The following is a 12,536-nucleotide window of genomic DNA, read 5'->3' as shown; positions in this document are numbered from 1 at the left end:
ATATATGATAAAAGTAACTTAGTTTAGCTGTTTAAGAACTGTACAGCAGTAAAAAGTACAATATTTCCCAATGAAATGTAATGGGATAAAAGTATAAAGTAGCCTCAAGACTGTGCTGAAGTACAGTACTTGAGTAAATGTGTGAAGTTATTTTCCACCATGTTGGCACTGAACTGCCTATGACTATGAAGTCTGGTGTGACGGCTCAATCTTCCCTAATCCTCTCTCTCAAAACCGAAACCTGCATCCTTCTCAAATTGACATGTATTTTTCTAAAAGGGTCCCTCAAGACAGCTAGACTGCAGTTATTATCCTGTGAAGCTGTTAAAGAATTGTTTTACACTAATGTTGGAAACACAGCTGGAAAAGAGACATTTATTCTATTAATGACCATTTGAATAAGTGTGAGTGCAAGAGTGTGAGTGCACATCTAAAATGGACAGAAACATATCTACTCCTGGTGTGTCCCTTTAACAGAGACAGTGAACATTACCCTCACGTCTCCAGCATAGTTTATTAGAAACTTATATTCCCCATTAACGTTAACACAGACCGTTTAGTAAACTGTTAACTGAATCACTGTTTATTCAACAAATGTATTTGACAGTTTGATGCAGTAGTTTCAGTACTATCCAAACACCATTATCGTAGGCTCTGTCATTTTGTTCTTCATTAAACATTAAAATTGTGGTTTGTTCATTCAGGATTGTTGTGCAGCTTGAAGGCAGCAGTCCTCTGGTGGTGGACAACATCAAGTGTTGGAGAAATCTGAAAGAGAGAAATGTGGATTAGACTAGATCAACGTTTTGCGACAGGGAAAAAGTAAAGTAATCCACATTAGCCTCAGATAAGAGTTAGAATCAGAGGAGCTGGTAGCTCTCATACGAGGTGTCAGAAAAAAATGTGTTTGTCATCACTGGCAGGACTACAAATATGCAACACAAACACACAGACTTACCATTAAAATAAAGCGGATCACCAGGCGTCTGTCCTGAGAGAGAATTAACTTCCTCTGTGTTGAGTTATGATCCGCCTGTAGGAGAGGAGTTCAGTTCTAAGTCACATAAAGAAACTACTAGCATCATGTGTACATAGATTTACTGTTGGAGCCTCAGAGAAAAAGCTAGAATCAGGAGCTGGAGTTCAGCTCTCATAGTAGGTGTCAGAAAAGTTTATTTGATTTGTCATCACCGGCTATAAAAGTGTTTCAAATGCAAACATATTTTATAGACTCACCAGAATCAGCAGTATTTCCCTTTGATCAAATCAGTGATCACCATTAGAAACTTAGGGGTTGGAGCTCCCAAGTCTTCAGTCTCCCCTCCCAACTGTAAGAGAAAAGAGGACAATTCAAGAGACAGTAACAGGCACGTCACATGCTCTGAACGCTAATAATGTAGCCTCAGATTAGAGTTAGAATCAGGAGCTGGAGTTCAGCTCTCATAGTAGGTGTCAGAAAAGTTAATTTGATTTGTCATCACTGGCTAAATGTGCTTCAAATGCCAACATATTATTTGAACTCACCTCCTCTCACATCCATCTGAAATGTAAAGGCCTCGGATCTTTGTCCAGCTTTGAAGCCTCATCTTTTTCTCCCTGTAAAGTGGTTTAAAGTTTTAAAACAAAGTTAGGAAAAGGTAACAATTCTGAGGTGAAGGCTGTGATAGTTCTATAGATAATGTAGCCTCAGAATAAAATTAGAATCAGGAGCTGGAGTTCAGCTCTCATAGTAGGTGTCAGAAAAGTTTAGTTTAGTTTGTCATCACTGGCTGAAACTGTGTCCTGTTTTCATAACCAATGTACAGACTAAACTCACAGGCTCGCTTATCTGATTAGGTCCAGCACAACTTGAACCTCAGCATGGTCACGTCCCTTGAGGGATTGAGCTCCCAAGTCTTGAGGTCTGTGAAAGTACAGCAGCCTCCATCCTTCAGTCTGCCACTGTCATCGGTTTCAGCTTCAACTGTGAGTGAGATATGGATGATTAGGCACAAAAATGACATTTTTAAATCACAGTGAAGACTGCCCCTCACATCCTGCTACCTGCTTCTCTATGAAAAAGATTAAAATCAGTGGTACTGTTCCCCTATCCAGACTATACTAGACCAGGTCTAGATCCAATACCACTTTACTTCGACTTCAAATCTAGACTAGATTAACCAGAAGTCAACCAGACTGTCTACAACCCAGCCACACAACTGTTCTTCTATTTGTGAAGAGAGACAAAAAAGCGATTTCACTTAAAACCTTTTCACAAGTGCTGAAAAAAGGGACAGTCGGTTGCTCAGTACTGTAATTTACGCGTTGTGTATTATTGCTGTTTTTATTTAAGTATAACATATTAAAACAACATCAATCGCTGTATTAGTCTGTCCAGCTCTAACAGACCATACACGTGTTGCTGTTCAGACCAACATGGCAGCAGTGGCTCCTCCACCCTTAAACTTTATACTCACTTGTCTGTCTGGACCGTTGGTCTCCTTCGAGACAAACGTAGCCACTCGGCGACAGAAGACTGGTGACTTTCGGCTTCTCTTGACTGTCATAGCATAAACGTTTAGATAACAAACTGGGGGAAAAAAAACAGCAAGAGTCCACCTCCCTCACCATGCTGCGAAATAAGAGGCTGTATGAGCCCGGAACGTTGAACATATATCCGGCTCCGGTCCAACTGAAAGACCCTCCCCTTTAACGGCTGTGTTTTTTCGACTTGCTGAAAGGCGGATGAATTATTATAGCGATTTCTGACCATATTATGCACTTATTTTACATTCATTAACTTACTGAACAGTTATATCTGAAAAACGTATGATTTTAACACCGCTAAAATGGGGACCAGTTGTGTTAACATCGAACAACTACATCTCCCATGAGACTATGACGCAGACCACTGTCTAAGCATTATGGGAGTTGTAGTTTTTGGTTACTAACGAACTAAAACTCATTTTATGCCTGCTTAAAAAAAAACAAAAAAAAAAACAACAACAACACAAAAGCAAACAAACAAACAAAAAGAGGATTATTAATACCACAAAATGATCAAAATTGACTTACAGAATTGTCCACTTATGTATATAGTAAAATATGGCCTAAACATTGTTTTAAAGCCGTTTTACACTGCCAGGTATATCATTCTGACAAAAAATAAATAAATAAATAAAACTTTTATCTTGATTAATTAATTAGTTTTGCCCCATAACTGTCTAAAAAATATCAGAACCCACCTTAAAATGTTCCATTATATGTAATATTTGTAAAATCCTCATGTCATTTAACCTCCTAAAATTGACTATGCTGTTTGCAATGGGAGCTAACAATTGGAGAAAAACTCAAATGCTCAAATGGGTTAGGCCCCAAAATCATTATCCAAACCCAGCCTCACTAAAGCTATTGTAAGCCTTAAGCAGTAGAGTGGGTGAGATGACTTGTAATCAAAGTTGTATAGTCATTTTGTTTTTGTGTTATGGTGTCATTCCTGTCAGAGCTGTGCTAGATATAAAAGAACCACACTCAAAGAGTCACGTAAGGTTTAATTTATACATTTATTCCGATCACAGCTGTACAGGAATGCATCATCACAGCAGAAACACAACCTAAACCCAACCATGGCACAACAGCCGTCACAACACATCCAGAAGTCAACCAGAAATGTACAGGCTCAATCAGCTCACCTCGATTCAATGTCTAGAGTTATCACCATCATCATTATTCATATTATTATTATTATTATTATTCACATAGAACCATCTGTCTCTCAAATATATCTTTGTTTTCAAAGAGCATAAAAATACAAGTAGACTCTTCATTGGGATGAACACTGGTGGTTGATCCACTGTCTGGCCTACACATGGGGGACCACTGAAAACAGGGGAGCCGAGGAGGAGCAGAGCCAACTTATTACAGCTTACAGGTGGGGGGGCATGTATGGGCTCGAACAAGGCTTCTCAATGGTTACAGGAGGACTGCAGACAGGGTGACCAATTTCAGGGATCATATAGGACTCACAACTCAACCTATAAGCTACTTTTGACATTACAGACACACAAGGGAGGGTGGGGGTGGAAGGGTGGGGGGTTATGTGATTAAACAGAAAAAACCATTGAACATTTTGGAGTGGAAAAAAAGACATAAAAAATATTTTAAATATATGAAAGAATACTACCAAGGCACAGAGAGATGCAGAGTTGACAGAACGGACACAAAGGGAGATTTAAAAAAAGAAAGTGGGGGAGACAAGATGGAAGGTGGGCAGATTAGAGGCAGTTTCACTAACCAACACTAGAGGGAGCTCTAACAGCTCAAATACCCAGGTATATTATAAACTCTATGTATGTATACTGGATGTACTATATAAAGCATTGAAATATAGGATTATCTTTTTAAAAACACTGTTCACTGCAGCAGGACAAAGGGATACACCGCATGAGTGTGCTTGTATGTATGTATGTGTTGTTGCTTGTGAATGTGTGTGTGTCAGTTTTTGCAATGTGTAGATTCACTTCCAAGCAAACCTCCATAGGTGGAGTTAAACACCAACAAAGCAGAACACCAGCATGATTAGAACCAATGTAATGTCTGTGTGTGTGTGTGTGTGTGAGTGTGAGTGAGTGTCTCAAAATTCATGGACGCACATCTATATTGTCGTTCTGATCATTAGTATAACTACTGTAGGAGTGGGAGGACACTGACATGAGCATTTAGCAGGGACTACACACACCCGTAACGACAACAACGGCAACAATAAATAACAACAACAGCAACAACAACAACGTGAACAGAGACAACACACAGGTCAGGAAGTCCGGCTAACCACAATCCTCCACTCATACAGAAGAGAAATAGAGGCTACGATTCGTCTGGAAAAATGCATCCTGTTGACATCGCAGGAGTGAGACAGACTCGGAAAGCGGCCTGTCTTTCCATGTGCTTTTAAAAATTCTCTCCAGCGTCTCATCTGTATGCATCCTGTCTGTCTATCTAGCTATCTATCTATCTATCTGCCTGTCAGTCAGTTTATGTGCTTATTTTTGCAAGCAATATGCTTATCTGCCTGTCTCCCTGTCTGACTGAGTTAGCATCTCTGTCCTAGCCAGAGTCTGTAGAGATAAAAGGATGAAGAAAATGATTGTGCTTCTTGGTCCACACAGCCGTCTGAGGCCAGGCGGCGGTGACTCGCTGGGCTGCAGAGGTCAGAGGTTGTGTGGGAGCGGGCCTCCTCGCATCAGGAGGCGTACTAGAGCTACTGCACTGCACGAAGAGGATTTCCCTCCTCGGTGTACTGTACAAGGCTACATGAGAAGCGCTCGCGCAGGAGGGACACACTCTCAAACACACACACACTCTCAGAGCGCCAGGCGGCATCGAGCCTTGGGACAGCTTTCTTGTTACACCTACACATGATGGGGAGGGAGGGAGGGAGAGAGGGAGAGGGAATAGGGCTCTGTTGGAAATGAGACGTAGGCAGGAGGTCAGTCGAGCATTGCGTCCAGTTGGTCTGCCAAGTCGTCAAACATGCTGCCGATGTCGTCCAAGATGGAGACCGTTGTCTTTTTACTGGAAAGAGAACTGGATGACAGAAAAGGAAGAGTTTTGCTGATAATGAGGCAGAAACATTCACAGTAAACTAGAGATGTTTTTTACCATTGCCCGTCAGAGTTTTATAAGATTTGTTTTAATGGTAACACCAATGTTCCTCAGCAGTATCATCGCCTTTTAAGTTGTATGTATAATTATGTTATTATAGATTAAACCACCCAGCAGTATAGAAAGTATATTAACATTTGCCTCACCTAATAAAAACAAAACAACAAAAATATATATTACTCTTAAGTGGGGCATTCTACATAACTTTTTTAACTTTTTTAATTAACTTTTTTTTTTGCTAAATGCTCCACTAATGTTAAGCAACTAGTTGCTAACTGTGTCTGGATGTTGTTTGGTGCTGAGCAGATAGAATACAGTGGATATTTAAGGCTTAATTTACTGGAAATAGCTGCTTTGTTGTGTGAAACACGGTGTGAGTGATCCACTGCAATTTTATCTAATTTAGAACAGCCTTACTGCATCCTGTTTAGTCTGTTTACGCCAGAGCTAAATTTAGTCACTGCTGCTGCTTCACATTAAAAACATTATCGAGCAAAAACACAGGGTGGCTCTTCATGTGAAACAGCTACAAGAAATGCAATGTTTCTGGTTGGTTGTGCTATAAACTGATACACTAGTTGCTCCACTGTTGTCTTCCTGACAAAGTATCTCAGATGTATTCGCTGTTACCACGGTGACTAAAGTTTTAGACAAATCAACCAGGTCTGAAACCTTAACCTTAACTTAAGTTTATGTCATGCAAGAGGTTACAAATATTCCAACCTTGTTTCCGTCAGGTTGTTGTGGTGTAAGGCTCTGAATACTACAGTACACATTCACCTTAGCAACCGTTGCTATGGTGAGGATGCCAACCACAGGCACAAATCAGAGCTGTGGTAAATTTAGACCAGTTTATCACTGCATGCGGGGATACAACACTACACCACTGACCCAGAATTCAAGTCAATGAAAGTGTTGTGAAATACTGAGTGTTTTATCTGGTTTCTACGACGTGTAAACTTTGGCTACAGCTGGCTTTAAACTCTGTGATTTAATGTTTCCTGGCAGTCTGTTCAGTACTCGTACAAATAGGTCTGAACCACTTGTGAAAAAAATTCTCTTTAATCGTTCTTCCTGTATGCGTCACTTAAGAATGAACCTGTTTGTACAAGTGGTTCTAGCATGAGGTTCATTGTTTATGGATCAGAACAGGACTGTTACCTCCATAATCCTCTCACTTTGCAGCTCAGTGTTGTGTGGAAAAGCTAATTTGTGCTCTGATCCTCGCAGCATCAACTTGGATGCCAACATGTAGTCCTGAGAGATTGTTGTAGATATAAATGGTACATTCTGTGGCAAAACATGGTGATTAACTTTATAAATACTCACTCGTTTTGTGCGTCCTCCTCTTTGATTTTATGCTCCACAGCCTGCAGAGCTGCAGCCAAGGAGGCACTGGTCTCCTCCAAACGATGCTGCACCTCTTCCTCCTGCTCTCCTCCCTCTGCTTGACTCTCCACCTCCTCCCCCGCTCCTTCCTTCCTTGAGGGCTTCTTCTCCAGCTCCCTCTGACTCTCCTCCTCTGCTCTCTTCCTCTCCTCCTCCTCCTGCTCTTTGTGCCTTTTGTTCTCCCTCTCTTGACTCCTCTCCTCTTCCTCTCTCCTCCTTTCCTCTTCCTCCTCCACCTCCCGCCCTCCCAGCAAGTCGATGGAGAGACCGGCAATGGAGGAGCGGGGAGGTTTGACAGGGTGTGGTGATGGGGTGGAGGGACTCTGGGCTGGAGACGGGGATGTAAGAGGGAGTCCCGGAGAGAGGGAGGGAGCAGAAGGGGTGTCAGGAGCTGGAAGGGGGGCAGCTGAGAGCGGAGAGGAGGGTTTGGGGGCTGGGGTAGGACTGGTAGCAGCAGGGCTCGGGCTCATGGTAGCTGAAGCTACTACCGCCTTGCCAGGTTTAGGTGCTGTTGGAGGCCCACGGGGTTTGGGGGATACAGGAGGGGGGACCCGCTTCGGCTCTGGTCAGGGTGAATCAGAGAGAAAGCTGTCAGTTTTCTTATGCACCATTGACCAAAGCAGGCACTAAATACTACAAATATCTGACTAGTTTTCTAATATAATGTACAGCAAGAAGAACTGACAGAGCTGGAAGAAAATGGCAGACTTTCTCCCACAGCAGTCTGTCATTTACATAGATCTGTTCTCCCACACAGCACCTAGATCTGTTATATTAGTCACTGTGATTTGTCTGTCAGTCTGTTTCTCAGAGAGATGAGCTTATTACTGTGTAACCAGCAAATTATTCCAAATGAAATAAATATATATTATATAATTATGTAAAAAAAAGTAATTTAATTCATGATGAATAAGACACCAGACAAACAAAGTAAAAATGATCTGGTTTGGTGATAATTTGTGAAGAATGTAAATAATCTTAATAACCTGTGTCATTGTGGCTTCAGAACTACTGCACTACAGAATAAGCTAGTTGAGCAATCTGTTAACGTCAAACGTGACTTTCCATCCACCAAAGATGTTTTTTTAAATCTAGTACATGTGCCAAATTACTGCCCAAATGACTCCAAAGTGGTCTCATTTGTTTACACATATCTGTGCACATTACACATGCTATCACAGTTTAACTCTTGTAACTAAGAACTGCTGAGAACTAATGAAGTGAGGAGAATATAAAACAGAGAAAAGCATATTTGAAAAGCTGTAACCATCAAAAGTCATAAAAAGACGATCAAAATAGCTGCCGATTCATTTTATCACAGTCGACCAATCTGCTAATTATTTTAGCAAAGGTGTTATCAAAAACAAGACAACTCATTACAGCCCCTATATGGGGGCATCCTTGCATTTCCTGCCCGTGTTTCTTACTTTTTCGATGAAGGTGTCATGAGCAGCCCCCCTGATACTCCCTGGACTTTGTGTTGTTTCCTGTTTTATTTTGAAAGTACTTTTCTTGTTGTGTCTGCTATGGTTTTGCTTCCTATCCTATCTGTGTTTTTTCTCTCCAGTGTTTCATCCCCTCACCTGTTCCCACATTCTCTAATCAGCCCTGCAGTCACCTTGTGTCTCCACAGCTGCACCTCATTCCATGATCAATCTGGACTATATGTGCAGCGTCCCTCTTTTCTCACTTTGTTACATCATCTTTTTGGCTTCCTTGAGTTACCTTCTGCCTCTGCTTCTGGATTTTTTCTGTGAGTTTTCCCATGTGTTTCTGACTCCTGCATGTGTTTTTGCCTTTCGGTGTTCCTGCTATCTCATCTGTTTGGAAACCGGTTCTTTTAATTATTAAATTATCATCAGTAAACAGAAATACAGATCAATAATCCTCCTCCTCCTTATTTTTTCAAAAACTGAGTTTGTGTGTGAGTGTATGTGTCTCACCAGGGCTCTGTGCCGTCTCAGCACTATCAGGCCCAGGTAGGGGGACCCTGCGAGTTGGTGTTGGGGGATCAACTTGTGTCTTCCTCAAAGCGGCTGTGGATGGTTTGGGTGAGACGGCTGGCTTTAGAGACTTCCTGGCTTCCATCCACTCACAGCTCTCTGTGTTGGCCTCCGTCCTATCAGAGACCCCAGATGCTGGCCTCCGCCTCAGGACCACGCCGCCATTCTGCTGCGCCTCGCCTCTGTTTTTCCGGCTACTATCTGTTTGACTGCTGGGAGAGTCTGATTGGTTATTGCTTTGAATGACGCTCTCTGTGTGCTCGGACGTGCGTGGCCTCCTGCGTATGGTTTCGGAGCTGGTTGTCATGGTAACAACAGTGGTAGCCATGGATGCAGGGGCTTCAGAGTCTGTTGCCAGGGGACGCGGCTTCCTTCGGAGCGTCGCTGTGCCGTCTGTGATATCTGATGCTGAGGTGACCACGGTGGAGCGGGGCCTGGGTTCTGGACGCTGCTGGGCTGGTTGCCGAGGTAACAGGTCAGTCTGATCCCCAGGAATGCCTTCTGGTCCACTGATGGTCCTGCGCCGACTTATGACATCATCATCCTCAGATCCAAGACCTCCTGCGCCTGTCTGGCGACGAAGTATAGGCGGACTCACCTGGATATCACATGACTGTTACGCATGCACATTACCAATGAAAGTTTAAAATACAATTCTCAAAGCCCAAACCAAACACAAAGACACCCACCTGTAGGTAATTGGTGCTGCTTCCCAGATTCCTTGGCAGGGTTTTGGCTCCACCCACGATGGATGTTTCCAGCATAGCGGCGAGACTGCGAACACTCCCAGAAGCCCCCTCTGATCTCTCCAGGCCTGCTGAGTCCTGAGCTCTTAAAGCTGATCCCAGGGCGCCGCAGTCGCTGGCCCGCCGCTCTCGATAGGTTGGCAGCCCCAGCAGTCCCTCCCCCTGTCCCTCTCCCTCCCCGTCACCCCCTGTAATGGAAGAACAGGACCGTTTAGGTGGTGTAGGGGGCCGACCTTTTCGACGGGGACGGAGGGTGACAGATGATTGGCTGCGGTTAACAGTGACATCATTAGAGGTGGCAGTACGCGCGGAGCTGCTGCGGCACACGGTGGCATATCTAGAGTCTGATTCTGAGCCAATTAGACTGTGAGTTCTCCGTCGCTCTTCCTCCTCACTGGGCAGCCGCAGCAGCGGCACTGACGAATCTGCTGCTGCCATCTGAGTAGAGGGGCGCGGCCGAGCCCTGGGGGAGGCCTGCTGGGTCCGGGCATGTGGGGGGGTTTGTGGTGGGGTTTGTGTCGGTGTGTGGGGAGGGGTCTGCGAATGTGTGAGACCTGGGCGAGGTTTAGCCAGCGGGATAGGGCCACCGTCCCTCTGCTTCCTCGCCTCCCTCCTGGGCTCTGATCCGGTGCTGCCACCAGGGCTGGATGGAGGTGTGGAGGGGCTCTGAGGAGGCTCAGAACTGCTCTCTCCTCTCTGTAGCTCCTTCAGTCTCCTCACTCCCAACATCAGCTTCTTCTGATGGCCTGAGGAAAGGCAGTGTTGTGGAGGTAAGGAATGGAGGAACAGTTATTGTGACGCAGAGAGACAATGACAACATATTTAGACTTCTGAGCTAGAGGAGATTCCAGAGTGTTTGTTTTATAAAAGGAACCACAAAATAGAAAACTGCACCAGTAGGCAAAGGTTCCCAGTCCCTGGGGTTTGTGTTGTAAAATGCCACAAAATATTTTGTAACAAGTGGGACATGAGGATCCTTAAAATGAACAGACTGAAGTCTAGCTATGACTCTTTTATAATAAGGTTTAATTTACATCAAATGAACAAAATCAAAAGCTCTTTATCTCTAGTTGCTTTGTTATTGTATAATCTTATTTCCCATCTTAATAATGTGGCTGTGACTCACCAAGCTTAGTGATACCAATCTCTTGCAGATCTTCAAGGCTGATGTCAGAGATGAAGTCTATGTTTTCATACCCATTCTGCACCAGGACCTGGTAGTACTGACTAAGACCCAGGTGAGAGAGCCAGTCTGCCAGATTGGCCTAAAAACACACACATTGACACACAAACATAACAGTGATTCTGACAAAATAGTTTCTTAACAAACTGAAAGAGCTGCATGTGTATAAGCTGGCATGCGTGCAGCTGCCAAAACTCAACATCTTCTCCTTTTTGTGGTTTGTATAGTACACATGAGGGCCTTACAGGCTTGTGGTCTGGCAGCCAGTCTGTGGAGGGCAGCTTGCTGATCTCTGATGTTAACTTCTTCCGATGTCCAGGCTTCATGACCCCAATCGCCGTCAGGTCCTTCAACGCAAAGCAACACATCAGGGATTCGACACTGCTACTGTAGGTGTTTTTTTTTTCTTCTTCTTTTGAATGCAAACAATTTTTATGCGTACGTTTGACATTTGTACATGTTGTACATGAGCTGCACGTGATATGCCTTCAGGAATATTTTGCTTTGGATAATCTTCTGATGAGTGTCCCCTGCCCTTAGGGGGTTTACGTCATACCGCTTTGTCTGCTTCAGTACACATACACAAACACACGCACGCACACAATGGCGCTCGAAACACACTCAAGGACAAACACAGAGTAGCGTTTACGGCACAGACTGGAACACACGGCCATGTGTGAACACAGGTATGTAAATGAAGCAGACAGAGTATGAGAAGTGACTGGTTGAGGCTCAGGACTCACACCGGGGGGTCAGGTGACAGAGACAGGAGGGTCATGATGACATCATCCAGGTCAGTGGGGAGCTGATTTGAGAGCTGAGCTGGGCGGAGCCTTGACAGACAAGGGGCGGGGCGTGAGGGGGTCAGGGGACATGACCTTACCTCAGGGGTCATGCGGCTAATGGTGTCTAGATCATATCCCGCGGTGAGGAAGTGGGTGGTGTAGAACTGCAGCTGAAACTCACCCAGCCACGCCACTACTGCCTGCTTCTAGAACACAGAACACAGAACACTACTGCCTGCTTCTAGAAGAGTCCACAGGGTTCTTCTAGAGCACAGAACACAAACCCGTTCTAGAACACAGCGTAGCAGCCTGTTCTAGAACACAGGAGAGAAGACTGTTCTAGAAAACAGCATAGAAACTTCCATTGTAATGCTAGAATGTAACCCTGCTCTACAGCTAAATCTGGAGTGTGTTTACCAGCAACAAATGGGAACCTCTTCTTGAACACATAATAGAAAGCTGTTCTATTAAGCAGAATATAAGCTACAGAGCTACAGCTTGTCTTTAGTTTACAGAACAATAATACTGCAGTACTTCCAATGAGCGCAATGCCAGCACAAATTCAAAGAAAGATATTGCCTACATTTATGTTAGGTTTAAAAATATACTGTCACTAAGGAATAAGGAGTAAGTAAGGAATAATGTAGTTTCCAGAATGCACATTACTCCAAAAGTGTCCGTATAAATAGCAAGACACATATCAGAACTAAATGGAAATAAAACGAGCCCCACATATGTTAGTGGTAACTGGCCATGCATATGTATTTGCAAAAGTTTTGAGATCTCT

The 12,536-nt window shown here is 43.8% G+C and overlaps 1 protein-coding gene, 1 long non-coding RNA gene and 4 other non-coding genes across 8 annotated transcripts in view; all 6 read right to left on the bottom strand.

The window, feature by feature from the left end:
* Positions 1-555: 555 nt before the first annotated feature.
* On the bottom strand, positions 556-2,666 carry LOC127142462 (uncharacterized). Its single transcript, XR_007813227.1, has 5 exons — positions 2,457-2,666; positions 1,525-1,963; positions 1,237-1,328; positions 959-1,033; positions 556-768 (listed from the first exon to the last, which is right to left on the bottom strand). It is a non-coding gene; the product is annotated as an uncharacterized LOC127142462 (long non-coding RNA).
* Positions 839-922, bottom strand: LOC127142533 (small nucleolar RNA SNORD60). The gene has a single exon (XR_007813348.1). It is a non-coding gene; the product is annotated as a small nucleolar RNA SNORD60 (small nucleolar RNA).
* Positions 1,107-1,196, bottom strand: LOC127142534 (small nucleolar RNA SNORD60). The gene has a single exon (XR_007813349.1). It is a non-coding gene; the product is annotated as a small nucleolar RNA SNORD60 (small nucleolar RNA).
* LOC127142531 (small nucleolar RNA SNORD60) lies at positions 1,398-1,486 on the bottom strand. Its single transcript, XR_007813346.1, has one exon. It is a non-coding gene; the product is annotated as a small nucleolar RNA SNORD60 (small nucleolar RNA).
* Positions 1,682-1,771, bottom strand: LOC127142530 (small nucleolar RNA SNORD60). Its single transcript, XR_007813345.1, has one exon. It is a non-coding gene; the product is annotated as a small nucleolar RNA SNORD60 (small nucleolar RNA).
* Positions 2,667-3,523: 857 nt separating the features above from the next.
* LOC108888463 (caskin-1) overlaps positions 3,524-12,536 on the bottom strand; it is a 32,175-nt gene continuing 23,162 nt past the window's right edge. The window contains exons 15-21 of one of the 3 annotated variants that reach the window (XM_051070557.1): positions 11,848-11,955; positions 11,210-11,311; positions 10,908-11,046; positions 9,725-10,527; positions 8,976-9,606; positions 6,973-7,594; positions 3,524-5,565 (exon numbers count right to left, since the gene is read on the bottom strand). In XM_051070557.1, the coding sequence (XP_050926514.1) occupies positions 5,469-5,565; positions 6,973-7,594; positions 8,976-9,606; positions 9,725-10,527; positions 10,908-11,046; positions 11,210-11,311; positions 11,848-11,955 (2,502 nt within the window). In that variant the 3' untranslated portion in view covers positions 3,524-5,468. Of the gene's footprint in view, positions 5,566-6,972; positions 7,595-8,975; positions 9,634-9,724; positions 10,528-10,907; positions 11,047-11,209; positions 11,312-11,847; positions 11,956-12,536 lie in introns of all 3 variants that reach the window. The other 2 variants (XM_018684452.2, XM_051070558.1) reach the window with 2 other exon arrangements.

Source organism: Lates calcarifer, linkage group LG5, assembly GCF_001640805.2.
Source record: "Lates calcarifer isolate ASB-BC8 linkage group LG5, TLL_Latcal_v3, whole genome shotgun sequence".
Classification (NCBI taxonomy): Eukaryota; Metazoa; Chordata; class Actinopteri; family Centropomidae; genus Lates; species Lates calcarifer.
Note: the sequence above shows the minus strand (reverse complement) of the source record. Positions and strands in the feature narration are given on the sequence as shown.